The 25,603-nt window shown below is 56.9% G+C and overlaps 2 protein-coding genes across 3 annotated transcripts; one reads left to right on the top strand and one right to left on the bottom strand.

Moving 5' to 3' along the window:
* On the bottom strand, window positions 1–19,089 carry POMGNT1 (protein O-linked mannose N-acetylglucosaminyltransferase 1 (beta 1,2-)). 2 transcript variants are annotated; one of them, XM_075759512.1, is made up of 22 exons: window positions 18,952–19,089; window positions 16,928–17,122; window positions 14,616–14,724; window positions 14,099–14,214; window positions 13,723–13,788; window positions 11,917–12,030; window positions 11,124–11,241; window positions 10,735–10,833; window positions 10,084–10,211; window positions 9,442–9,512; window positions 9,071–9,146; window positions 6,307–6,390; window positions 6,116–6,157; window positions 5,843–5,901; window positions 5,222–5,294; window positions 4,790–4,918; window positions 4,333–4,458; window positions 4,113–4,177; window positions 3,687–3,731; window positions 3,374–3,509; window positions 2,780–2,889; window positions 1–2,504 (listed from the first exon to the last, which is right to left on the bottom strand). In XM_075759512.1, exons 2-22 carry the CDS (start codon window positions 17,036–17,038, stop codon window positions 2,402–2,404), a joined length of 1,980 nt encoding a protein of 659 aa, XP_075615627.1. In that variant the 5' UTR covers window positions 17,039–17,122; window positions 18,952–19,089; the 3' UTR covers window positions 1–2,401. The 2 variants fall into 2 exon arrangements, with proteins under 2 accessions (XP_075615627.1, XP_075615626.1); XM_075759511.1 differs by lacking the exon at window positions 18,952–19,089 and adding an exon at window positions 18,078–18,216.
* Window positions 18,381–24,814, top strand: LURAP1 (leucine rich adaptor protein 1). Its single transcript, XM_075759513.1, has 2 exons — window positions 18,381–18,662; window positions 22,095–24,814. The coding sequence occupies exons 1-2, from the start codon at window positions 18,462–18,464 to the stop codon at window positions 22,782–22,784; spliced, it is 891 nt and encodes a 296-aa protein (XP_075615628.1). The 5' UTR covers window positions 18,381–18,461; the 3' UTR covers window positions 22,785–24,814.
* Window positions 24,815–25,603: the final 789 nt, after the last annotated feature.

Here is a 25,603-nt window from a genome sequence, read left to right as displayed (position 1 = left end):
TCAACAGCTTTGCAATGTTTACTCTTGAAAAAATAATTCGATTCAGAAAGCCGCAAGCCCTGGGGATGCCCACGCACCCAGCCCTACCACTGCTGCCACACCCGAGCCTTGCTGGAGGAACTGGGAGGGATGGAGAACATCCAGCGAGCCCATCACGGTATGCGGAGAGGGGGGAGCTTGAAGCCCACCGGTGACCAAGTGCTGCTGTCACTGAGAGCAGGGAGCCATGGCCCCCCTGGTCGCTGCAGCGCAGGCAGCAGAGGAGAGGGGAACTCGCCTTTAGCCATTCCCTGTCCCTACGACCACCTTGCCCAGCCCCAGGAGGAAGCCAAGCCTGAGCCCCGCCAGAGAAGAAGGGAAAGGGGGTACATTTAGTTTCAGGCAGAAGGGAAACGGTGCCTTGGGAACAGAGATGCCAAGGAAAGGGCATCATGGTGGAGAGCTGTGGAAGCTTTTCCAAAGCAGAGTATGGGGAGTGATCTGCTTTCCCTGGGAAGGAGCCAAGTCCCTTTCCCATCATGCTGAAGGACCCACTTCACCCCCCCAGGCCAGCACAGAGAGGCTGCCCTAGCAGAGTCCCAGTGAAGGGCAGCGCTGGGGGTGGCAGAGGAGGGCAGGGCTGAACCCAAGCCCAGTACCACAGTCTCAAGGGTCCCATCCCGCACCATCCTCTTGTTCCCCTCCTGCATCCATCCCAGCCCTGCTCCTGGGACAGGCATGCAAGGAACCACGAGAGTCAAGAGTCCCTGGGGTCATGCTAGAGCTGCGCTGTGTCCACACAGGGCTTGTATCGGTCACAGAGGAGCAGATTTCCCAGGTTCACAACTATTCCTGTGCTGGGCAGGGGAGGAAGGAGGGGAACAGGGGATGGAGCCAGGATGGACAAACCTCCCACAACTGCCCCTACGCAGGCTGGGGGCTGCCAGCTCTCCACGCTGCTTTCCTGCTATCCTCCCCTTCCCACAAGCAATAAATAAATAAGTTAGTGTGGTGTAGACACCGACGCTCAGTTCACAGTGACAAAAATGAAGGGGAAGAGCCCCTGCAACCACAGGGAAAGGGCTGAGCAGCAAATCCTCTTCCCAAGGGCAAGCCAGAGCGTAGCATCCCTGCCAGAGGCTGGGGGACCTGGGCAGAGAATGGATCTCTTGCTGCATGGATAACACATGGAGGTATACTGAGCAAGGGGACCAGGACTGCCCCGGAGGGGGGGACGACATTAGTACCGATTGGCTGGGGGTAAGAGGGGGCCCTGGGGTCCTTCCTAAGGCACAGGAGGGGATATAGGGACCCCCCTCCCTCTCCATGAGGGGTGTACCACAGCAGGAGAGCCAGGCTTAGCTCACAGCTTCCCTGCTCGTAAAGTACCATGGTAAGGGTGGGAATTCAGGAGAACAAACTGCCTCTGCCTTCAGCAAGAGCTGGGGATACCTGGCCAGGGAGGAGGGAGAGGGAGGGTACAGTACCACAGGCAAGGACCATGCCAGAGCGCAGCACCTCTTGCTCCAGAGAACCCAGGTCCATCCTGCCCCTGCAGCCGGAGGGATGCCTGCTGGCTGCTCCCATCTTGCTCTGCAAGGCACTTTCACCCCTTCTCCCACGACTCGGGGGGCACGGCTGCTCCCCACAGAGAAGGTGGGTGAGGATGGTCTAAGCCACAGCACACAGCCTGGTCCACTTCCATCTATAGTCATCTCCAGCTTCTAGAGCTGCAGAGAGAGGAAAGGAGCACCTAACCGCCCTTGTGCTGGGTACAGGGTGTCCCCTATGTGTCCACACCAAGTTCATCTCCTCTTCAGTATTCCCTTTTGCCTACAAGCTGGGCTGTAGCAGTCGTTCCAGCCCAAGAGGTGAAGCTGGTGTGCGAGATGTCCAACCCAACATACAGTCTTCAAGGTGCATCCATTGTGCAGGAGATAGAAGAGATGGTGGAAGATCCCCTCATCACCACTGCTTTCACCACCGGGCACAGATCCAGCCAGGCAAGAGTTAATAAATAACACCCGGCTGGTAGGCTGCAGCACTTGCACACGAGCGTGCTGCCTTCTCATGACTCAGGGGCCAAAAAGGGAAGCAGAGGCGTTTCTTGAGGCCGCCTCTAGACTCCAACTGAGCATCTCTTTCCTCCAGCCTTGCCCAGCCAGAGGGCAAGGGGAGCAGCGTTAGTAAAGAGTCTGTGTTAAAAAAAAAAGTTCCTGGGATGGGAGTGGCATATCTACAGGGAAGGACACTGTCCCATGCGAAGGACAATAGGGGGCTGGAGGGAGCCCGAGGTCTCATTTTGCAGCCTGAAATGGAAGTCCATGTCCGGTCATCAGCCTCTGAGAGCTGCTGCCAACTGTCTCTGCATCGTGGAGGTGTCTGTCTTCTCCCAGTCCCCCTCGCTTCCCAGCTGCCAGTCTCATGTCTGCTCTGCTGCAGCAACTGCTGGCACTGCCACCGCCCCCTCCTCCTTGGCAGGGGGCTCCATGTAGATTGGTGTCACCAAGGAGGGCTTCTTGGACCTGCAGGTGAGGAAGCTGGATGGGAGCAGGCATGGGAGGTGATCTCCCTCAGGACTCCAACTCCCAACAGCCCTGTCAGCCTCTCCAGTGTGATCTCCTTCCCGCTGGGACATCCTCCAGCCAGCCCTGGTCATGTATCCTGTGCCTCCTCCCACCACGATGATTCAGAAGAGGGGTGGTATGCCCAAGGATTGGGCTGGGACAGCAGCAAATGACCGTGGCATGAGGATGGGGGTGGGGGGTGATTACCCAGGTTGCTGTGCCCTGATACTCACGAGTAGGGGGAGGCAGGGACCCCCACCACGAGGAAGTGGTTCTTTTTGCGGAAGAGCCGCCACAGCCCCTTGTGGTTCCCGCGGACATCCAGGTCCCAGATGTGGAGGCACTAGGGTCGTGGGGAGAGAGGAAGAGGCATCAGAGCCTAGGGACAGACACCAGCACCTGATGTCCCCTGGCAAGGGAAGAGCCACCACCTCTGCCCTCATTGAGGCAGAGCAGAGAGGATGGCACCTGGATCAGGGCAGCACCCCTCCACTCATCAGTGAGAGAAGAGGGGGAACCCGCTCCCATTCCTGCCTCAGGATAGGGGGTTTGACTATCACCTCCGGGCAAGCGAAATTATTCAGACAAACTCAAGCCCCGGGCTCCCACACAGGGAGGTCGTAAGACCCACTGAGCCAAGCATCTGCCCTGGATGACCCAGCGCCTTCTGTAAACACCAAAAGCTTAAAAACTACCCAAGGGCAGCAAGAATCCACTTGCTGAGCTGTGTCCCAGGCTACAGACAAACCCAAGCACAACAGCCAGATGTTTCCCAGCAATGCAGAGATCAGTGCAGGGGTGAGCACAGGCCGTGTCAGGAGCCTAACCTTGGCAAGCTGAGTCCAGGTGGTGAAATCTGCTTCCTGCTCCATCCTGATGAACATGACGTAGACCCTGCCCTCAGTGTCAGGCACAAAGGAGTCCTCACAGGGGTTCTTACTGTGGTCCAAGACCTCAGCCTCACTGTGGGAGCACAACAGGGAGTGAGAGGGACCCCACCTCCTCCCTGTTCCCACTCCAGGGTACTGCAGACAGGCAAGCGGTGGCTGGGGCTGCCAGGGCCACCTCCACCCTTTCTTCTGTCCTGGCTGGTTCACTCACTGTGCCCTGTGGTCACCCAGCCTCCCTACAGGCACTTACCCCAGGAGACGATGAATTTCGGTCTCGTAGGCATCCTTCCTCAAGCTGTTGGAGGAGGAGAGAACAAGAGATCAGGGCAGAGTCCGTTTGATAAGCAAGGATCATCCCAAGATAATCCAAATTTAAGACTGTCCAGTGTAACACAAAAAGGCAGGTTGGAGCCAATGGATGGAGAACAGGGACTGTCACATATCCTGGAGGATGCGACAGCAAAAACGTGACCCTTGAACATGTCCACCAGCAGCACAGGGCAGCTGAACCCAACCTCACAAAAACCACTGCAAAGATTCCCCAGCGGAGGCTGGTGTGCTGGGGCTGGAGGTTATGGCTGTTGCTCCAGAAGGAAGGGAGATATCCCCAGCACAAGGGGACAAGGGTCAGGCTGAGCAACTGTTTCATCCAGATCTCATCCTGACCAGCACTCACCTCTCCACATTTTTAAGCTGGACATTCGGAACTGTGTTGAACTTGTGCTTCTTGAAATAGGCTTCCTGGGAGGAAGAGAGAGAGGAGGGAAGGAAAACGGGCTTCAGTCAGGAGTCAGCAGTACTTGGAGGTCACCTCAAGTATCCCCGCTACCTGGAAAGGTGGCCGAGTCAGAGCTTAGCACCAGGACGGGGCTTGGGGGCTGAGGGAGGTCACTCACGTGAAAGTAGCCATTCATGTTGAGCCCCACGATGCCAAAGTGATAGGAGCGTGAGATGTCGGGGATGATGCACTCCCGGCCCTTCCGCTGCTCTGGCATCCGCATCCACATGTCCCAGTCCCAGAGCTGGGGACAGGAAACTGCCACTCACACTCAAGTTTGGGGACATGATTTGGTAGCGTGGCCATCCAGGGGACCTTTCTGGCTGCCCACACCAGCTCTAGCCCCTTTGGCCCCAGCCTGCCTGGACTATCCCAGCCAGCTCTGTGGCTGGTTACACGGCCCTCAAGTTACTGTCTGTCCCAAATCCATTCTGCTTGGGCATCCTTCCCAGCGGAAGCTCAGGAAGAGCCAGGGCCCCACAAAGAGCTGTACCCACAGGGACTGGGTGATGATCAGGGACTGCTGATGGACAGAGATGGGGGTGCAGAAGACAAGGTCCCTCTACGGTACTCACCTTCTCAGGGGTTGGCCACTTTGGCTCCAGCTCGTCCTTGTACAGGCTCTTCCGGAGCACCCAGCCCAGGCCTGGCATGGTCTCCACACGGTATAAGAGCGAGGGGTCCTCAGCTGTGTGCTCATAGCCCTGCAAGGTTATGGGGAGCATTCAGCATCCTGAATGCACCCTTACTCTGCTAAAATAGGAGGCATCCTGCTCCACGGAGACCTCCAGCACAGGGAGTGGGGGACAGCCACTGGGAAGCACACAGCAGGAACAGGATGGTGACTTGCCGTGGTACTTCTGAACAGTCCAGGGCTGGGGAGACAGACCCACCCAGGATGATGGTGGGGATGACACCCTGCTTTACAGATGAAACTCATACCCCAGCCAGACTTGGGAACACCACAGGGCAGAGGTGTCCCTGTTCCACCATCCTCCCTGACCCACCTGGTCGTTCCAAGCTGAGATGCAGTACAGGCTCTCATCCTCCTCCAGAAGGTGTATTGACTGGCTCAGAAAGCTGAGGAAAGAGTTGCCCGGTCCCTGGTCAAACATCCTTCCCCCAGGCAAACCAAGGCAAAGTCTCCACCAATGGATGAGCCACCCACAACTGCTGGGACTGTTTAACCCATCTCTTGGGCTGAGATGGTTGATGTTGGTGAGATCAGGGGAGGAACACCCAAACAAGCATCTCACCATGGAGAGGGGGCAATATTGTCTCCCGTTCCAGAGTTTCTCCTCCTCAAGAAGAAACCCCATTAGACACTGTCCTTGTCCTCTTGCTAAAGGGCAGCCCCAACCATGTGTGTACAGAATGGATCAGCAGCCCTCAAAAGCAAACTAGGAACATATCCCAGACCTTGCAGGCACCCTGCACTAAGTGCCAGGACAGCGAGTTCAAGACCTGACTGCTCTGCAGGCAGAGCTTGGTTACGGCTTTTGCTTGGTCACTGCTCAGCCTCAGATTGATGAGCTACAGCATGGCAGGGAACTGGCCTCTCCTGAGCAGCCACAGACCTCCCAGGAAATGCCCCACCCAAACAGGAGCTCAGGGACACATAGCTTTACCTGAAGAAGTCAACAGAAATGTCAAGGTCTTCCTCCAGAACCACAGCGAATTTAGCATCCTGCAGGGCAAGGAGAGAGGTCAGAAAGATGGAGAACAGGACAGAGCAGAGACACCAAGCAGTGTCCCCTGCCTGTGCCGTTCCCTACTCCACAGGACTGATTCCAGCTCCTGTGAGATGGGTGTCACAGATACCACTCTCCCAGGGAAACCCTGCACTGTCTTGCTCCCATGGGTGAGCAGCTACACACAGCCCTGGCAGAGGCGCCACTCACCGGGAACAGGTTGAAGGTTGCAGTCAGACTGGCTTTGTAGTGCTACAAGAAAAGACAGATCGTCACCTGTGTTAGCATTGACCCCTGGACCACGGGGAAGGGTAGCCTGGCACAGATGTGGGGCTAAGCCTGCCTCCCCTGAATGCTGTCCCAGGAAATAACTCCCCCAGGATTTGGGAAGGGTCTCTCACCTGGGAAACTCTGGCATTTTTAATGCTGATAGGAGTGTGCTGGATTCCTGAGAGGCCAAACAGCTCCACGACATCCATCGGCTCCTGCAACAGGAAGGTACAAACCTCGTCAAATGTGTGGGTCTGGATACATTCTCCCCACTCTCTGGCAGTTCAGCTCTCTGGGACACCAAGAACATGCCTGTGGGATCTCCCATGTGTGGGTGTCCTCCTGGGGGCAAGTGAGGCTCCAAATGATGCTGTGCTGAAGACCCCACAGCAAGGAACTCATAGAATCATAGAATCTTTAAGGTTGGAAAAGACCTCTAAAAGCATCAAGTCCAACCGTCGACCCACCACCACGTCTACTAAGCTGTGTCCTGAAGTGCCATGTCTACATGTTTTTTGAACACCTCCAGGGATGGTGACTCCACCACCTCTCTGGTGAGCCTATTCCAATGCCTGACCACTCTTTCGGTAAAGAAATTTTTCCTAGTATCTAATCTAAACCTTCCCTGACACCACTTGAGACCATTTCCTCTTGTCCTTTTGCTAGTTACTTGGGAGAAGAGATCAACACCCACCTCACTACAAACTCCTTTGTGGTAGTTGTAGAGTACAATAAGGTCTCCCCCTCAGCCTCCTCTTCTCCAGGCTAAACAACCCCAGTTCCCTCAGCCGCTCCTCATGAGACTTGTGCTCCAGTCCCTTCACCAGCTTTGTCACCCTTCTCTGGACACACTCCAGCACCTCAATGTCCTTCTTGTATTGAGGGGCCCAAAAATGAACACAGTATTCGAGGTGTGGCCTCACCAGAGCCAAGTACAGGGGCATAATCACATCCCTACTCCTGCTGGCCACACTATTTCTGATACAAGCCAGGATGCTATTGGCCTTCTTGGCCACCTGGGCACACCGCTGGCTCATGTTCAGCCGGCTGTGAACCAGCACCCCCAGGTCCTTTTTCCACCAGACAGCTTTCCAGCCACCCTTCCCCAAGCCTGTGGCGTTGCATGAGGTTGTCGTGACCCAAGTGCAGGACCCAGCACTTGGACTTGTTAAACCTCATACAGCTGGCCTCGGCCCATGGATCCAGCCTGTCCAGGAGAGCCTTCCTACCCTCAAGCAGATCGACGCTCCCACCCAATTTGGTGTCATCTGCAAATTTACTGAGGCCACACTCAATCCCCTCATCCAGATCATTGATAAAGATATTAAACAGGACTGGCCCCAAGACTGAGCCCTGGGGAACACCGCTTGTGACTGGCCGCCAACTGGATTTAACTCTGTTCACCACAACTCTCTGGGCTCGGCCTTCCAGCCAGTTTTTTACCCAGTGAAGAGTGCACCTGTCTAAGCCATGAGCCTTCAGCTTCTCTAGGAGAATGCTGTGGGAGACAGTATTGAAGGCTTTACTAAAGTCCAGGTAGATAACATCCACAGCCTTTCCCTCATCCACTAGGTGGGTCACCTGGTCATAGAAGGAGATCAGCAGGAAATCACCAAACCCTCTTAAGCCCTAGAGCCCTTAAGTATGACTGTAAATTTCTGTTAGCCCTGCTAGTCTGCAAACTCAAAGTTGTATCCAAGAATATCTGAGAAGTCCAAATCCCCAGTCCCCCATGGACAGTGCAGAAAGAAAACAGGTATAGACAGGAAAACCATATAGCTGCTTAATGTCAAGGCACAATCAATTTCATTTTCTCTCACATTTTCTGTCTTTTCCAAGACAGGGACCTCTGACCAAGCACATCTGCACTGGCATCAGAAGTAATCTATGTGTGGGCTGATATACCTCTCCCCCAAGACGGCCCCAGCAAGGCCTTCTCCATCCCCTCACTGTCCATCCCACCTCAGCCACAAATGAGAGAAGGAGCTCTCATTGCACCAACCGTTCCGCCTTTCCCTGGTATCAACCATGGCAGCATGAGCATCCAGGCTGCCCCCTTGTAGCTGAGGGATGCTGCTCCAGTTGCCATGGTAATGGATGCTGCTATCTTTAACCCCTCTGATGTGCTGCAGCAAGAGTCTGCATAAACACACCAGCTCCCTCAGCCCCACAACAAGGCAGTGGTGGAGAGGTCTGCAAGGGAACAAGCCTGTTCCCTTCCCCACCTCCACCACAAGATGACCAGACAATACCTCACGGGTTGCTGCAGAGATGAGGGCTAGAAAGCTGCTGAGACCTACTAGGATGCCAAAGGCCTGTCCCAGAGCACATCCTGCTGCCAGAGAGCCAGGGCTTGCAAATGGATCTTCCAGGGCTTTGTAAGGTTGAGCTGACAGGAAGATCTTTGCCCTCTAAAGGACCAGCTCTCCTCTGCCTGGCCGCAACTTTCATGAGCCTTGGGAGAACAGATGGATTTGGGTCTCTTCGCCTCTTACCAAGAGTAGAGCTGGACATGCACAGCTAGACTGATTCGTTCTGCTTCATGCGAGGGAGCTGGACAGGTGGTGTTAGACCCAGGCTGGTGATTACTCATCAAACAAGACAGGGGGATGAAGAGCCCAGTATGACCACCTCATTCATGCACACCAGCCTCTTCCTGACACGGGGATGTAATGTCTGGGCTTTGGGAAAGGCCAAGGCAGCTTTACCCACACCCATGGCTTGGCTAAGCTGACTGACTTCGCACAGGAGGGGGTGAGGAGCAGTGTGACCCACAGCAGGAGGAGGGGTGAAGGGGCTCACAGCCTGCCACGCACCAAGGACCAGGCCAGCACCACATATTCTCGGCTGGTGGACCAAGGACCTGGCTATAGGGGCCTCTGGGAATGCTCTCACCTCGTAGTACCCATCGATGAAGACTGTGATCATCTGCGGATTGACGCCCTGAGCCGACAGCAAGGAGCGCAGCATCCTGGGGAGAGATCGAGGGGCCTGAGTGCACAGCTCCGGTGGGCCCAGGCTGCTCAGAGGGGTGTGGATCCCTTGGGGTGGGGGAAAGGGTGCATGGTAAGGGAACAGGACCTTCTGCCCTTGGGCTCTTCCCTTTCCCATGACCAAGAACCCTGGGATCTGTCCCAGCAGGTCTGCCTGCATTGCTTGCGCTACCCCAGGAGGAGGCTGGATCCTGCCAGCCGAAGGGGAGGGCTTGGGCAGTGCCTGGCCTTGTGGCACAGAGCAGAGAAGCTGTGTCCCCTGGAAATGCTTACCTGTACAGGTAGTTGGGGCGGTTCCCTGCAATAACAGCTACAGGCACATCGAAGACTTTATTGTCTTTGAGCTGGAAGAGAAAAATGTGTGTGAGTGGTGCTGTGTGTGAGAGCAGGATCCAAGGGGTAGGGAATGGCCCCGCTGTCAAACAACAGAGCTGCATAGCCCTACCCCTTGGTTCAGGACCACACCAACCAACCAGGACTCCACTCAGCACTGCTGGAGACCCTGCCAGCTTCCCTCCTTCATCCCACCTCAGTCCCAGCTCCCAAATCCCAACGTGCATCCACCTGGAAATATTTGTCCAAACCCTTCAGCACTGTGCCAAGGACAGCCCAAAGGCCATCCATCACAGCTGCTCTGCCTCCAAATGCACGGGCTCTGCTGCTCACGCTGAGGTTCCTGGAGCCATGGTAACCTGGCAGCTCAGGGCAGCTGTCAGGCAAGGGAACTGCCCTTCCCCAGCATGACCTGACCACATGTAGTCCCCTTACCTTTGCTGGGGTTAAGAGCTTGCCCAGGGGCAGTTTTCACCACTCAGCTGGTGCTTAAGGACAGGGCTCTGCATCTGAGCTGCAAACACACCTGGTCCAGCCCAGCCCTCCCAGAGCCTTCCCTGAATACTTTGCCCCTGCACTCACGGGATCAGGGTTGAACTCAATGGGTGTGGGGTCTTTGCAGCTGCAGACACTGCCGTAACCTTCTACTTTGCTGCAGAACCTCTTCCGGCGGCGGTTCAGCTCTATGTCAGGCCAATGGCACTCAGCATCTGGAGGCAACAAGGAGAAAAAACAGACTGCTCATCCCCATGGCCTCACCTTGTGTACTCCAGGCTGCACTGCCACATGGACAGCTCTCCCTGGGCTCAGCCATCACCAAGCCAGTCCTTATTACTGTGAAAAAGCAACACCTCTGGATGCAGGACATAACCACAGGAGCCATTCAGAAGCCATCCCCATCATACGGCCTCTCTGAGCAGCAATGGGCCATGTTCAAGGCCAACAGTCAGAAAAGACTGGACCAGGCCTGGTTTGGAGAGGTGACAAATGACCAGACCATGTCACCGCTTCTCCATTCTCACCCTTCTCAACAACCATGCCTGGAATTGCCATGGAAGCAGGAAGAAAGAAAGCTGGCCCCATTTTACAATTTACCATCCCCATCTCAAACAGCCTTAAATCCATCCTGGGCTGTTGCTAACAGACCCACGACTTTGACTCAAAACCACCAAGAGCAGGAGGCAGACATCTCCCAGAGATACCTGGCACCACACAGCAGATCTTACTTCCTACCTTCCACAGATGTCAGATGAACTTCTGTCTTCAGCAGTACAGGGTCACCCCATGTCGAGAGGGCAGGTGACTTGGCGTGCTTTTCCCCGTAGACTTCCCCTGGAGCAGGGACACAGGGTCAGAATTGTCTGGAAGGGCCCATCCCCGTTGTGTCACGGCATGACCAAGGGCTTTTGCTCAGGATGGCAGCTTGGCACCTGTTCCCGTTGTCCCCTAGCGAGCTACTGAAGGGAGGTGCTTTGCCTCCATCCCCTCCCTCAACCGCAGGAACAGAGTTGCTGCTCTCTCTCTGCTCATACAGTGTGTTGAGGATGAGCTGGGTTTGTCTTCACCTGGCTTCCCCTCAAAAAAGGAGGCAGGAACCCTCTCCCAGCCTGTGCTAGACTCACCTCCCTTCTTCCCCACAAACGTCCACATGTCTCTCCAGCTCAGAAATGGTGCGACTTGGCTCCCCAGGCTTTTCAGGACATTCTTGGCTGTGTCCTTGAGGTGAAAGGAGCCTTCATCCTGGAACAAAACATAACCCTGCAGCTGAGGTCTGGCTCCTGACGCAGACGAGGAAAGTCTCTCATCAGTACCAAAGAGGTACAGGGCGCACTCCTAGTCTTGAACTGGCTGAGCCAGAAACCTTCAAGAGCAGGTTCTTAAGGTCTCCGTGCCACTAAACCTACTGGTCACATCACAACCCACAGAGAGGTCAGAGGAGTTGTGGACTCCCATTTTCTGAAGACCAAATTGTTCTCAAGCAGGGCCATGCATTCAGCAGCACTTCACACAGCTAAACCTGAAACCTTGAAGAAGCACAGTACTGCTCATGCAGCAGCCCAGAGTCAACACAGTCCACAGTGTCCCCCACAAAGCCTGGAACTGGGAACCATCCTTAATTTCCTCATGCTCATTCTCCACCTAACCTCTTGTTTATTGCTGCAGGCTCTGACACATCTGCTTTTTGCTCTCCTGCCTTGCTGGGCACACAGCAGTATCTGTAGTAACAAGGGGGAGCGGGAGGACAAGGGAGGTGATCCAGCCAGGGAGGCGATCCAGCCAGGGAGGCGTAGCCTGGTGGGGATGTGACATTTAGCACTGGAAATGCCTGATGACATTCAGGAGACAACTGCCCAGATGAGCTTTAGGACATCCTGACTCACGGTGACTTTTCCTTTTGACACTAACGTCACATACCTTAATGGTGAAGATCAGGATCCGGCCCCGGGCAACCATGTTGAGGAAAAGTACCATGGCTTCATCTTCATGGGGAGAATAGGTGTCAAAGACCCTCTTGGCCATCACGTGACCCTGTTGGTATTCAAACGTCAGATGCATCTTAAATGCTATACAGCCAGGACACGCAGAATTATGGAAATCTGTCCTGGAAGTCCCCGAGCAACAGGATGAGTTACTTCTCTGGTATGCCAGGGAGCTAGTCCCCACATTCAGCCCTTGGGCCTTCACGCATGACATGAAGCACGCTGAGGTCCATGGGAAAGCATTACCCAACGTCACAACTCGTATTGTGGCTCATGGAGAAGGCCACGTTGGAACAGGTGCACCTCGAAGCGACTGTGGCTGTGGATAAGTCTATGCCACAGCAGGTGTACCCCTGGAGAAACTGTGGCTCATGGATAAGGCTCCGCTTGGAGCAGGTAGACCCCTAAGGGACTGCAGTCTGAGGATAAGTTCAAGCCGGAGCAGGGGCAAGGGGAGGTGTTCATTGCAATGGTAAACTTGATGGTCTGACTCGAAGGGACCAGGGGTGGAGATTGTAATGGAAATACCTTTAAATTGTTGTAACCCATGATTTGAGTTGCTTGTTACAGGAATTACTGTAGCAGAAATCACCTGAACCAATGGAGAACAAGCCTTACAGGGGGCAGCGCAAGTGCAGCAGTGGACCTGACCTGAGCTGGTTTTGGTGCCCAGTAACTCCACGTCAACCACCTCTCCTGTCCTGAGTGACCACCATGGTGGATGGAGCCCAAGGTTGTGGACCAAGTGAACCCAATGGACATTTTGCGGACATTTATGGACATTTTAAAAGGGTGGTCCACAGACTAAGGGAATGATATCAGCATATTATATCAAGGGATGAGAAGGGTGGTGGTGCTTAATGAGGATGTATTGAATTGTGTGGGACCCGAGCATGACGTAAATAGTATGGAACAAGGGGTGGATAATGTCCTGGTTTCAGCTGAGAGGATTGATTTTTCTTCATAGTAGCTAGTGTGGGGATACGTTTTGGATTTGTGGTGGAGACAGCATTGATAATATAGAGATGTTTTTTGTTCTATGGACTTATTGTTGAGCAGTGTTTACACGAGGCCAAGGCCTTTTCTGCTTCTTGTACTGCCCTGCCAGCGGGATGGCTGGGGGTGGACAAGAAGTTGGGAGGAGACACAGACAGGACAGGTGACCCAAACTGACCAAAGGGGTATTCCATACTATATGATGTCATGCTCAGTTTATAAGGAGCTTGGAGGAAGGGGGGGGGGGGGGGGGGGGGGGGGGGGGGGGGGGGGTGCAGCGGCGTTCGGAGCAATGGCGTTTGTCTTCCCAAGTAACCGTTACACGTGACAGAGCCCTGCTTTCCTGGAGATGGCTGAACACCTGCCTGCCCATGGGAAGTGGTGAATTAATTCCTTGCTTTGCTTTGCTTGTGCGTGCAGTTTTTGCTTTACCTATTAAACTGTCTTTATCTCAACCCACGAGTTTTCTCACTTTAACTCTTCCGATTCTCTTCCCCATCCCGATGGGGGGCGAGTGAACGAGCAGCTGCGTGGTGCTCAGCTGCCGGCTGGGGTAAAACCACGACATCCCCAAGGACTGCTAGGCAAGCACAAGAGAAACACTGCAGGGACCCTCTGGGTGACCAATATGTGCTCTGGAAGCTACAGGCAAACAAGCATTCAGGGACTGCACCCAATAGTTAAAGAGCAAGGACAAACACTCCCCAGTAAGAAAGACAAGTGCAGACATGTGGGGATGCTTTACCGTAGCCTGATTTAAGACGATGACGTGGATCCCTCTTCCCTGCTCCCGAGCCTCATCTTCCAGGACCTGCAAGTGGAGAAGCGATGAGAACCATACACCAAAACTTCTTATTCTCTACCCATTCAGCACAGCAGAGCCCCCAAACCAGGGGTAAGTCTCTCTCCTGTGAGATTTTGACTTTGCTCATGGCAGTGATGGATGCGAGAGTAGAAGACAATGTGGGACAACACCTCCACAGTCCTGTAGGCAGGAGGGGAATCCACTCCTGACCTTCTTTCAAGCCACAGAAATGCTCTCACCACCTGCTGCTTGAGGCTTCACCCATTCAGCTCCACCCACCCTCTGCACATAGGGACAGTCAGCACCCATCACTTACTGTTGTCCCATCCACAGCCACGTAGACCTTTGACCGGCTGGAGTACACCTCAACATCCAAGACCTTCTTGTTGCTGACAGGGTGCCTAGGGACCTCCACATTCAGCATCTCATCATCTACAGGGGAGAAATACCCAGTCTCAGCCAGCCAAGGCACCTGTGGCTTGTCCTTGCTCAGTGCTAGCCCAGCCAAGCCTCCAGAAGGTCATGCCACCAGGAATACCAGCCCAGCAAGCCATGGGTCAGAATCTATGAGGACGGCAGGTATGGGAAATCCAAAATGGCAACAGGTCTGTTCCCAGCTATCCCCACATGGACCTCTGCAGCCAAACATGCTGAAGCCTTGAGCAGACAGACCAGGAATGGGAACAGCCTTTTCTATTCACTTTTATTAAACCCACATGCACAGATCTATCTTTTGTGCTGTGGCTGGCCGCAAGTTTGCTCTGACTTAAAGAAATTACTTCCCTCCCACCAATTTCCTTGCTTTCAAAGAAAAGCAAGACGCTGCCCCTCACCGTAGTCCTGTGCAGACTCCTCTTCCTCCTCATAAGCAGCTCTCCTGGTGTCCAAGATCAGCTTGATGTTCACAATTACAGTCACAAGCAGGAAGAGGACAGCACCTGTCTGCAATGCAGGATGCTTTGTGTTACCAACTTGTAAGTAACAACCCCAAGATCAAGCCACCTCCTTGGCAGAGGCTGCAGGGCACCCCAAGGGGATCTTGTAAGGGATCATAGGCATCTGTCATTTTCCCTGTTTTCTTCTGAGAAAAGGCAAAGAGAAAGAAATACAGGTGAAATGCTTCATTAGCAAGAGAGCACTGAACTCTTGATACACGAGAATTAACCTGCTTCCAGTGTGTCCCTGCTTCCAGACTGGTGAGCAGATTCCTGCTAAAATATTGAGTCAAGGTTGAGGGTCTCTGCATGGAGAGTTTGGTAATTCAGAGTTACAGCTCCTGTGGTAAACTTAACCTCTGCCTCACTACTCTTGGCTCTCCCTCCGCAAGCAGAGGGCATATCCAGGGGTATCTGATCACTAAGTGCTATTGACAGATTCATCCCACAGCCCAAAAGCTGTGGCCCTTTGGCCTAACCCTGCTATGGACATACCAGGTGGTTTCCCCCAACCACGCAAGCTCAGGGTCCTGCTAACCTCCTGGAGCATCCCAAGACAGCGTGGAGATGTCACAGCAACTAAGGGAGAGGAGGGGAGAGGTTGGTGGAGCCTGCTCGTAGCCTGGTCCTCCCACATGGGGATGTTGAGACAGGTCTCGGGTGGTTTTGAGACTCTTCCCTTGCCCCTCAACCCCCCCTACAGCTTGCTTCCTAAAAATCTATGCCTTTTTCAGCTCTAGGACCCTTGATTCTCTGAGGTCTGGTATCGGGTTGAGATCACCCACAGGCCTGTCCTTATCAAGAAGCAGTAAAAGGATCCCCCCCTCTACCTGGCCAGCTATTACCTCAAAACTACATGTTCCTGCTACCTCTGCCAAGCAGCCAAATGGGTTCAAGAAGTAACTGAGGAAGATGAAAAAACAGCAATAAAACAAGAGATGGACAGGTAGAAAATGTGCTAATATGAACATCAGTATGGCATTTTGGCTTGTTGATTTGCTGTTGACTTAGGAGTACGAGCACCCCTTGAGATCTGTGCACAGAAAGCTTTTAATTAGGGAAGAACAGAGCCTTGGGCTCACAGCAAGGAGCAGGCTGTGCCTAGTGGCCAGCAGCAAGGCCACCTTATGAGCTTGCCAGACCTTCCACCCTGGTCAGTGCTGAAGAGGCAGGGGAGCAGCCCCATGGCCCAGGTGATCAGAGTGAACAAGGACCAACAGCCAAGTCTAGCAAGGCTGGCTCAGTCAGAGCTGCTGACCGAGGCACAGCCGCTGTAGACGTGGCTACTCCATAGCTGCAGCTCTAGTTTAAATATTTTAAGCTCAATTTTCATCTGTGTTTTAAGCTACAGAAGTGCCATGAAATAGAGAGATGATAGCAGACAGGCTCTAGCCCACTGCCCCCGAAATGATGAGCAATGCCTGCCTGAATGACCAGGCCTGTTCCCAAGCCTCGAGCACCCCAGGGGATGCAGGACTGAGCAGTCTCCTTCCCCACGGAGCCCTCCCGAGCCTTCGTCCTCCCAGGCACACACAAACCCCTCCCCTGCTTCCTCCCACAGAAAGCAACTGCCAGATTTCACTGAGCTCTGCTCATTTCAGGAACGGCCCCTTTTCTGCAGCTTGCTGCCATGGGGCCAAACTCTTCCTGTCCTTAAATCCCCAGACACCCCCCAGGATGCTGGCTCTGTCAAGGATTAGCCCTTTTACAGCACAAGCGACCCAGCCTGCAGCTTTCCCAGACACTAGCTGCCTCTGAGGCACGAGATCCCATTACTCAGCCCTATCTTCTCTGTCCACCTGTTGTGCCTTATACCAGGTTTGAGTTACAAACCAAATGGGGCAAGGGTGGTTTCCCACTGCAGGCTGAGCCCTGCTGTGCTCAGCACAGGTCCTGAACCAGGAGCGTAGGAATCAGTCAGGTTTCTAGCTGAAAGCCTCCCAAGGATGCCTGGATAATCATTTCTCCTGCCATAGCCACCCAACAGGTCCACTTGCAGCTGGAAGGAGCTGCTAGACATGGCAGACCCTTCCACACATGGGCACAAAGCCACCGGATGTAGCTTTTCGGGGGACAAGTTATGCTTCCTCAGCACGTTAGGTCACACAGAACTGCCAGCAGACCCACCTCCACCCACACAACTGCTCCATAAGCTTGTAAACCCTACAGATTATCCTCCCTAATCCACCACAGGCCTGTGGGTGACTCACCTGGCATAGCTTCCGCAGCGCACGCTGGTTCATCAGCTTGTACTTCCAGGCAAGGTACCAGCTCCGCTTCTTGTGGGGCTTGATGGCAGGGTTGGGTTTCCACTCATCCATAGTCACAGGGGCTGGCACAGGGGCAGCCACGCGGGGCAGGGGTCAGGACGCGCTCTGCTCTGCTCTCGTGTCCATCAGGACTCCCTGCCAGGATGGGATGGGCGCAGGATGAGAGAGGCGAGCACCTTCAAACCCCCTCCCCAGCAAAGACAGGGCCGTGAACAGCACTCATGTGCCACAAGCAGAAGCCCCATGGAGCCTCCCTGCCTGCCAGCACCCCCAGCCCTGCAGGGAGCGACCCACGAGGCCAGGCTTCGCTGAAGGACTGTAAGCGGGGTAATGGGAAGCCCTTGAACACAGGGGCCAGTGAAGATCTCTGCTCCAGACCAACCCCTTAGCAAGGCTGCTGCAGGCCCACTCCCACTCACTGGAAAAGCAGCACAAGCCAGCGATAGGCCCCGGACCAGCAGGCGTTACAGAGGTGCCATCACTGGCCATACGGGCCCGCAGGGTCCCTGGTGGGGTGAGGCACCCTCCCTGCTGGCAGCAGCGGGATCCCACTAACAGGGATGCAGCTAGCCTAGACACGGAGACCAGAGCCGGGCCACAGCCCTGCCCGAGATCCTGGGGCAGAGGGGCTGTCCCCAGGTGAGGCCAGGCTCCCCACACAACCCACCGGGCCTGGGGCAGGATGTGGGGGCCCGGCTGGAGCACAGGCCTCCCCCAGCAGGGCCAGGCAGGGCGGGGAGCACCAGTTATGGGGTGGGGACCGCACAGCGGCCACTTGGGTGGGGAGAGAACGACTGGGGGACGCACAGCCCTCAGGGGAAGGGCGACGGGACCCCGGCGGTGCCGGAGGCGGGGGGGGGGGGGGGTATCGCAGAGGGACGCAGGCACGTGGGGGGTGTGGGGAGGGGTCGCGAAGGGGACCCAGGCGGGAGAGGAGACCCAGGCGACCAGGGACGGAAGCAGCAAGGAGGGGCGGCCCTCCCGGAGCAGCGGCGGGGGGGAGGGAAGCAGGCGCTTCGGGACCGCGGAGAGCCCGGAGAGGGCCGAGAGCGGCACGGCGCGGAGGGCGAGTGCCGGCCGCGCTACTCACGGTCGGCGTGGGGAGGCTGAGGCGGGGCGAGGCTGGGGCGGGCGGGGGCCGGGCAAGGCCCGGCTCGGCGTTACCGCCGCCGCCCCGCGAGCCCTCAGCGCCAACGGGGCCGCGCCGCTTCCGGCGCCGCAGAAACGCCGCGGGGGCGGAGCCAAGCGCCAGCCCCGCCCCGGGCTCCGCCTCCCCCCCCCGGCGCCGCTCTGCGCTCCCCGGCGGACCTGGCCGACGCGCGACTGCTCCCACCCACCACCGGCAGCCGGGCGCGGGCAGGTGGAGGCGGGAGGGGCGGGGCGAGGGGCGGGGCCGGGGCTCGGGGCGGGGCCGGGGCTCGGGCCGGGGTGACAGCGCGGCCGCCGCCCCGCGCGGCGCCGCCGCCCCACCCGCATGGAGGGCGGCGGGGAGGCGCTGCCCGCCGACCTGCGGGAGCTGGCCAGCAAGGTGGGACGGCGGCCGCCCGCCGGGCTGCTGCGGGGGCTGAGGGCCGAGACCGCCTCCGCACCGCCGGCACCGCCGGCACCGCCGGCACCGGCCCGCGGCGCTCGCCCGCCGCTCGCCGACCGCCTCCGGGCGCTCCGCCTCGAGCTGGTGAGTCCCGCGGCACCGGGGGCACTGCCTGCCACCCCCCCCCCCCCGGTAACTGCGTGGCCCCCCGGGGTAACTGCCCCGCTCCCCGGGATAACTGCATCCCCCCCGGGTAACTGCCTGCCACCCCTCGCGCTCTGCCTGCATTTTGGGGACACCCACCCCCCCAACAGCCCCCAGATCATACCATCCCCCCTGGCCTTTTTCTGCCCCCCGACCCACGCAGCATCCCCCCTCGGGGTCCCACGGAACCCCCTGCCCACCTCCGTGCTGCCCCCCTCACCACAGGCACCCCCCACGCCCTGGCTCCGGCGGGGATCGGGGCGTCCCGGGGATCAGGATTTGGGGCAGGGACCTTCGCCAAGGGCACGGTCTGGATCCGGCCCTGCGCGTCCTCACCCCCCCCCCCCCCCCGTGTGTCAGCCCCAGGGTGACAAGGCACAAGCATCGCCTGGAGCTTTCCCAGGGTTCGCTTGCTGCTGGGGCTTCTCCAGTGGCTAGTAAAGGGTTGGGTTCCGGTGGCAGCCTTTCCCGGGGACCGTGGGAGTGCCGGTGGCAGCTTTCTCGCCTCCCTCTTTCCGTAGAGGGAGCAAATACCGGCGATGCCTGCGCCTCCGGGAAACGTGGCGAGATTGGGCAATGGGTTCAAGTTCTGCTGGGGGAAGGGACTCTCCCACGCACATACCCGCCGAGCGAGCGGGTGGGAATGAGCGTCGTTTCCATAGGGAAACAGGCTGAATACACCCGTGTCCCTGCCTGCCACCCGGGGGGGCTGGGGACCCACCCAGCCCGAGCCCTCTGCACCCACGCTTTGGCCAAATTGGCATTCCCCATCGGTGTAAAAGCTTTCATCCTCCCGCCGCTTTCATCCTCCCTCTGCGCCGGCTTCCAGGCTGCACTCTGACCGGAGGAGAAAGGTCTGCGGGCCCTGGGTTGCTCAGAGGAGGAGGAGGAGGAGGAGGAGGAAGCAGCGGTGGTGTTTGCCCTGCCCAGGTGCAGGCAGGGTCAGTCCATGGTCTGCAAGGCCGGGCTTTGGCCGTGCGTTATTAACCTCGGCTCAGAAAGGCTTTTCCTTTCTCTGCCCTGGCTCTTCTCGCCGGCCGGTGAAGAAGGGGGCACACGTCGCACCCAGGTCAGCAGCCCAGGAACGGCACTTGGGTGCCCAAAACCCAGCATGAGGCTCCCCCCACCCCGTCTCTCCATCCCCATGAGCAGGAACTGAAATCTCACCCCCCAGCAGAGACCAGCAAACCCAGTGCTCAGAAGAGAAACTGACTGGGGAGGGCGAGGGGTAGTGGGAGGAGAAGATGGCAAATTCCCACTCTTGCCTCCTGGTCTGAGGAGGATGCTTTATCCCTCGGGCTAGATGTCTTGGAGGGAGAAGGTGTCTGCAGGTTTCTTGTATGCTGGGGAGGGGAGTGGGACTGTATCCCCTCCCGGAGGGATGCTCTACCCCTCTGCCTGTCCCTAGACAACATGGGGAGGAGTGTGACAGTCCCCTTTGAAAGAGGGGGGGACATTTCTGGATGTGGTGGAGGATGGTGGTGTGGGATGCACATGGGGAAACTGAGGCATGGAGCAGTGCAGTGTCACATCCCAGAGCAGGGATCCAGGTGGGTCTCCTCCGCTCCCTGCCACAAACTCAGGACGATGGTCACCTTCCTTCCCTCCAGATGCTGCTGCTGCTCCGGGTCTGGATGCTGGTGGGCACAGGGCAGGGAGTGCCGTGCGGGCTTTGGGATGGGTATGGGGTTGGTGTGGTGTACCCATCACTGCATCTGGAGGAATATAGAGAGCAGCTGGACCTATGTCTTCTCCTGTGCTAACCTTGTCTTGCTGGAGAGGGGATTTCTTGAGGTGCAACAGGGGGGGTCAGGCTGGCCTGAAGTAGCAGCAAATTGATGGCCAACCCTTTCTAGCAAACGATATGGAAAGTGGGGAGCCCTTCCCCACCCTCTGCGCTTGGGGTGGCTCCCCTGGCATCTCTGACAGCCACAGTTGCATGAGGCAGAGAAAAACGGGGAACCCCCCTCAACAGGGGTTCCCAGCCTTCCTCCTCCCGCATCTTCCCCTTGCCAAGGCCAGATGCTTTAGTAGTGCGTGCAGAAAAGTCCGTTGTAGGCAGTTTTTGAAATAACTTGCCTAGAAAGGAAGTTTCTGCAGTTCGAAGCTGGCTCCTGCCCCAATCTGGGCACATCACTGCTATTTTTTATTTAAATCCAGCTTGAGGAGCATGGGGAGGAGTTGGGGGTTGGTGTTGGGTCTCTACAAATCTTTGCCCATTTTTTTAGTGTCCTCTGGACTGAGAGGTGTCACGTGCTGAAACCCTGGCTGGAGTTTTCCCAGGCTCCTTCCTCAAATGCTTTTGTTGCTGCGCTTGCTGTCGGACCGGAGACAGGGATCCCAAGAGACCGGCGGGTCGCCCGTGGGCGGGTGGGTGACTCTGAGGGCACCGGATGCTGGGGACTGGGCGCTGTACTTAGACATGATCCCAGGGGACCATGTGGGTTTCTGTCACAGCTTGCTGGTGCTGGGGACGAGGTATGTTTTTGAACAAGTCCATGGGCACCCGCACCTCCCAGGCTGCCTATACCTGTCCCACAATAGCTTTCTCTCTCTTTCCTCCCGCTGCCGCCTTATTCCCTTTCCTGGCAAAATATTTGCGTCCTGTGCAGGGGAAATCCAGTGGCTTTTGGCGGCCAGTATCACACAGACAGGAATGTCTTGGCATGCGGGGCTTTCCGTTAGGAAAACAGATGTTTCTGCAGCAACTGAAGTTTTGCAAAGAGCTTCTTCCCCTGGCTCGGAGGGGCAGGAGTCAGCGAGGCGCGCGGTGTGATCAGCAATACCTGTCCCCCCTCCCCGTACTCCCCCATTTTTGGCATGATTTGGGACTTGGGCTCCAAATCCTGCTGTGTCACATTATCACCAGGCTTGTATCAAACCCTAGAAAGAGGAAAGTAAATGCATGAAGGGGCCTGGCCAAAACAATCCGGGAAGGTGCTGATGGTCCAGACAGATCTGAGCAATGTCCGGGCGCATTCCTGCTTGGTTTCGCCTCCCCTGCCAGCTGCCTGCCAGAGCTTGGGGGATGCTCTGGGCTCAGATCTGCACCCAGTGCCTCCAGTTCCTTGCTTACCCCTGTGCCCATACGAGGCAGTGACATAGGTGCCCTGGATTTATTTCCCCAAGGGAGTTGGTGGCTGATGGGTGCCATAAGTCGCTGGTCCCCGATGGTCGTGTCCCCAGGTCTTGGGCAGGGTGCCCTGAGGTGGTTCCCTGCAGGGTGTTCCCCCATGCCGTGCAGCTTCGGAGACCTGCGGCCACCGCAGTGACACCTCTGCCAGCGTGTGCTGGGACTCGGGTCCCTCAGCCACCAGGGTCACCTTGGTGTGTCCCCCCCAAAAAACCCCGTGCTCTCTGTCTCTCTGCCAGGCTTACCTGCGAGCAGTCGATGTGAAGATCCTGCAGCAGCTGGTGGTGGTGAATGAGGGCATCGAGGCGGTGAAGTGGCTGCTGGAGGAGAGGAGCACGCTGACTAGCCGCTGCAGCAGCCTGGCCAGCAGCCAGTACAGCTTGGTGGAGAGCCAGGCGGCCTCACGGCGGGGCAGCTGGGACAGCCTGCAGGACCCCAACGACAGGCTGGACAGCATCTCCGTCGGTAGCTACCTGGACACATTGGCCGATGACATGGATGAGTATTCCCAAAACGCCGTCGAAACTGCTGCCACATCCACGCCGGGTAGAGCCCTGGTCAGGGCGGAGCAGGATTGGGTCAGGATTGATCCCGAGAGGGGTCTTGCAAAGCAAGAGAAGGGCAAAGCGGAGCACGAGTGGCCCCACGTGGACCTCTCCCCGCCCGGGCTGCCCCAGGATCACCAGTTTACTAAGGAGCCCCAGGTGGCCAACGGGTATTTGGGCCAGCAGCCACCTTCTCTGGAACCAGGCAGAGACACCAAATTGCCATCGGGGGCCGGGGAGAGGCTGGGGAAGGGGAACCCGAGTGGGAAGGCTCGGAAAGCTGAGGCTGACTTTGAGAACTGCAAACTCAACAGCAAACTGCACCTGGAGTACGATGCCCACTGGCGCTGGCTCCAGTCTCAGGATGATGTGACGTTCTTGTAGACCATGGCTTCACCTTCCCAGTCCAGCTCTCCCAGCTGCCCGCTCTGCTTCACTTGTCTCCGCTTGGGAGAGTTGGGGTGGCTGGGGCTGGGGGGACAGGCTGGCTTGGAGGTGTTGCACTGTTCCTCTGACCCCCCGTCAGTGTTTGGTGATGCAGCCCTAAGGGATGGGGTGCCCACTCTGCGGCGCATTTCTGGGAGAGGCGGGACGAGATGAGTCCCCGTAAATTTAATCCTGTGCTCTGGGGTGGTGCTTGCAGGTGGCTCGTCACTCCTCTGTAGTCCTTGGTGTTGGTGGTGGGGAAGGGTTGGTGGGGAAACCTGGGACAGTGGGACTCCTAGGATCTCTCCCCTCTAATCCTCAGCCTCCTGTTTGCAAAAACTGGGGACCCTTTCCCCAAACTGGCTACCCAGATAGGACAGGAGATGCTCCCATGCATCCACAGCTCGGTGGCACCAGCATGCAAGGTGCCGGGCGGGGCCATCAGCGGGGCGTCCTTGTTGGATGTGCTCATTTCCATCATCATCTTCAAGGTCAGTGTCCATCCAGGGTAGAGCTGACCTGGGGCACCTGGAGTTTGGCCGCGGCATATGGTGGATGCTAAAACCCCCTCCCAGCAGGTGAAGCCCTGCATGGTTTAAACGTCTCTGTAAAGCTGATCTGAAGCATGATCAGGGTGGTCACTCTAGCTGCTCCTGTTGGGCTGGGGAGCCTTTGTCCGTGCCCTGCGGAGGAAGGATGACGGTGCAGACTTCCCTCCCCCATGTGATTACATGAGAAGGGCAAAGCACGGGGTGGGAGATGGAGATCCAGTCCTCCCAGTTTGTTTCTGGACTGTCTCCCATGTTGCGACCAGGTCCTGCAGACACCCCGGGACGTGGCAGCGTATGGGCAGCCTGGTAGACCTGTGGGGCTCAGGCTCAGAAAGGCTCGCGCTTTCCCCTGACGCAGCGTGATGGGGATGATGGCTGGGATTCTCCATCCATGTGATGAATGGTGCCAGTTCTCTGCCCCCTACCAGCAACCAGAAACATGAGGCTCCTCTGCCAGGGTGGATTTGCAGCGACACTGCCCTGGAGACATCTTTTCTGTCCTTTCAGCCTTGGCTTCTGCCTGTGCCTTTTACTGTCCACCCACCATGCCTCCCAGCACACCCCTTGCCCCTCGCTGGCTTGTAGAGCATGGCTTGCAGCTGGAGCTGTGCGTGAGTTTGGGCAGGACCTGCTGCTTTCACCAAACGGTGCAGGGAAGGACCTCTGCATGGCCCCCTGCTTCAAGGAGAGGGGCTCTTCCACACGTGTGGACAAGCCTGGAGGGTCCTGGCTTCACAGCCCGCAGGCGCATCTGTCCCTGGCTGAGTGCTGTGATGGCTTTGCTCTCGCCATCGTGCTGTCGTTCCCCTGCCTGCGTGGGCTGCAGCCTGCCTCTTTCCTTGCTGGGCTGGTGGGAGTGGAGACAACATCTCCTAATGTCAATGGGAAGCCAAGAGAGAGGGAAGACCTGGCTGTGACTCTTTCTAGACGCGAGATGTGAGCTGGCTGTGGTTAGGAAGGTGGTCAGGTGCACAAGTAGTGCAGCTTTGTATCTCTGAAGCAGCACCTACAGTTGAAACTGCCCTCCATGCCGAGACCCCCAAGCACTCTCCCTTCCCCTGCAGATCCTCAGGGCTTCCCTGGATGAACATGGAGAGCAGGACAATGTCCAAAATTCCCAGAGATGGCACCTGCCAGGGACTTGGGGGAATCCCAGCAAACTGGGACCGGGTTGCCCTACACAAGCATCCCATCTGCCTCCTGCGGAGCAGCCGTGCTTGGCTTGCTGTCGCCTGTGAGCAGCTCGTGGCTCCCTGTGTAGCTCCGCCACTGCTGCTGAGCCGCCCTGTCCCCCAAGGCTGGCTGTCCCCTGCTTTCCTTCTAACCCTGCATGCGATGAATCAGCTGAGGGTCCCGTGGGGAGACGGGGTAAGTCCTCCAGCGCTGTTAAAATCATTCTTGACAAAAAATAGCTGGCTTAATAAATGGTAGCGTTTCTCCCAGGCCGTGCTGGTGGTGCTTTGCTGAGCTTACAGGGGTTTGTAGGGGAAGGGGACAGGCTCCAATCTGAAATGCCCTGGAGCTGCTGGCAGCTCTGCAGACAGGGCAGGTTTAGCCCCTAGTCCTGAAACAGGCACAGACCACGTGTCCGGGGATCTGTCCCTTCTCACACCAGGGTGGTGACACCTAAAAATCATGCTTCCTGAAGCAGCTGAGTACCAGAGCACATCTGCCAGGAGCGAGGACGCTGGTGAGACTGGATCTCCAGGAGATGGTGCATATTGAGCTCGGCTGAACTACATCTCCAGCTACAGATGACAACTTCGCCCTTCCTGCCCCAAATTTCCAGGGAAGATCTTGCTAGGATGTGTTTGCCAGCCCTGTTAGCCATACTGGGGTCTGCGTTTGCTTCCCTTGTTCTGTCTCCTCCACCCAGGACATGCAGGGTGGGTCTGGGTGTAGGGCAGAGACTTCTCCAGCCACAGCTCCGATTTCAGGCTGTTGGGATTTGCTCCTGGGTGGGTCCCTTTAAAACCACTGGAGCCGGTGCTCATGCAAACATCAGCCTTTCCAAAGCAAACGCAAGCGGCTTATCCAGCCCTGCCATCCCAGCCTCAGCATCCGTTCAGGCTCCTGGCTTTGACACCGTGAGCTTTTGCAGATGGAGAGGTGGATGCTGGAGCCAGCAGGGCTCGGCAGGATTTCCCCATTTTCTGCTGGGCTGAGGGGAAAAAACAAACAAACAAAAAACCTTAGAAACAAAATGCCCAGCCCATTCCTCTTCCA

Source organism: Balearica regulorum, chromosome 8, assembly GCF_011004875.1.
Source record: "Balearica regulorum gibbericeps isolate bBalReg1 chromosome 8, bBalReg1.pri, whole genome shotgun sequence".
In the NCBI taxonomy this organism is placed as follows: domain Eukaryota; kingdom Metazoa; phylum Chordata; class Aves; order Gruiformes; family Gruidae; genus Balearica; species Balearica regulorum.
Note: the sequence above shows the minus strand (reverse complement) of the source record. Positions and strands in the feature narration are given on the sequence as shown.

Bases quoted from the DNA above. Each gene is read 5' to 3' on its own strand.
- POMGNT1 (XM_075759512.1), bottom strand. From the start codon at position 17,038: ATGGATGAGTGGAAACCCAACCCTGCCATCAAGCCCCACAAGAAGCGG. The intron at 10,834-11,123 runs GTGAGTCTAGCA...TCCCTGCTCCAG, and splicing joins GTTTGTGGGGAAGAAGGGAG to GGGAAGTCTACGGGGAAAAG. The intron at 2,505-2,779 runs GTGAGTATCAGG...CCTCACCTGCAG, and splicing joins GTCCCTGCCTCCCCCTACTC to GTCCAAGAAGCCCTCCTTGG.
- LURAP1 (XM_075759513.1), top strand. From the start codon at position 18,462: ATGGAGGGCGGCGGGGAGGCGCTGCCCGCCGACCTGCGGGAGCTGGCC. The intron at 18,663-22,094 runs GTGAGTCCCGCG...TCTCTCTGCCAG, and splicing joins GGGCGCTCCGCCTCGAGCTG to GCTTACCTGCGAGCAGTCGA.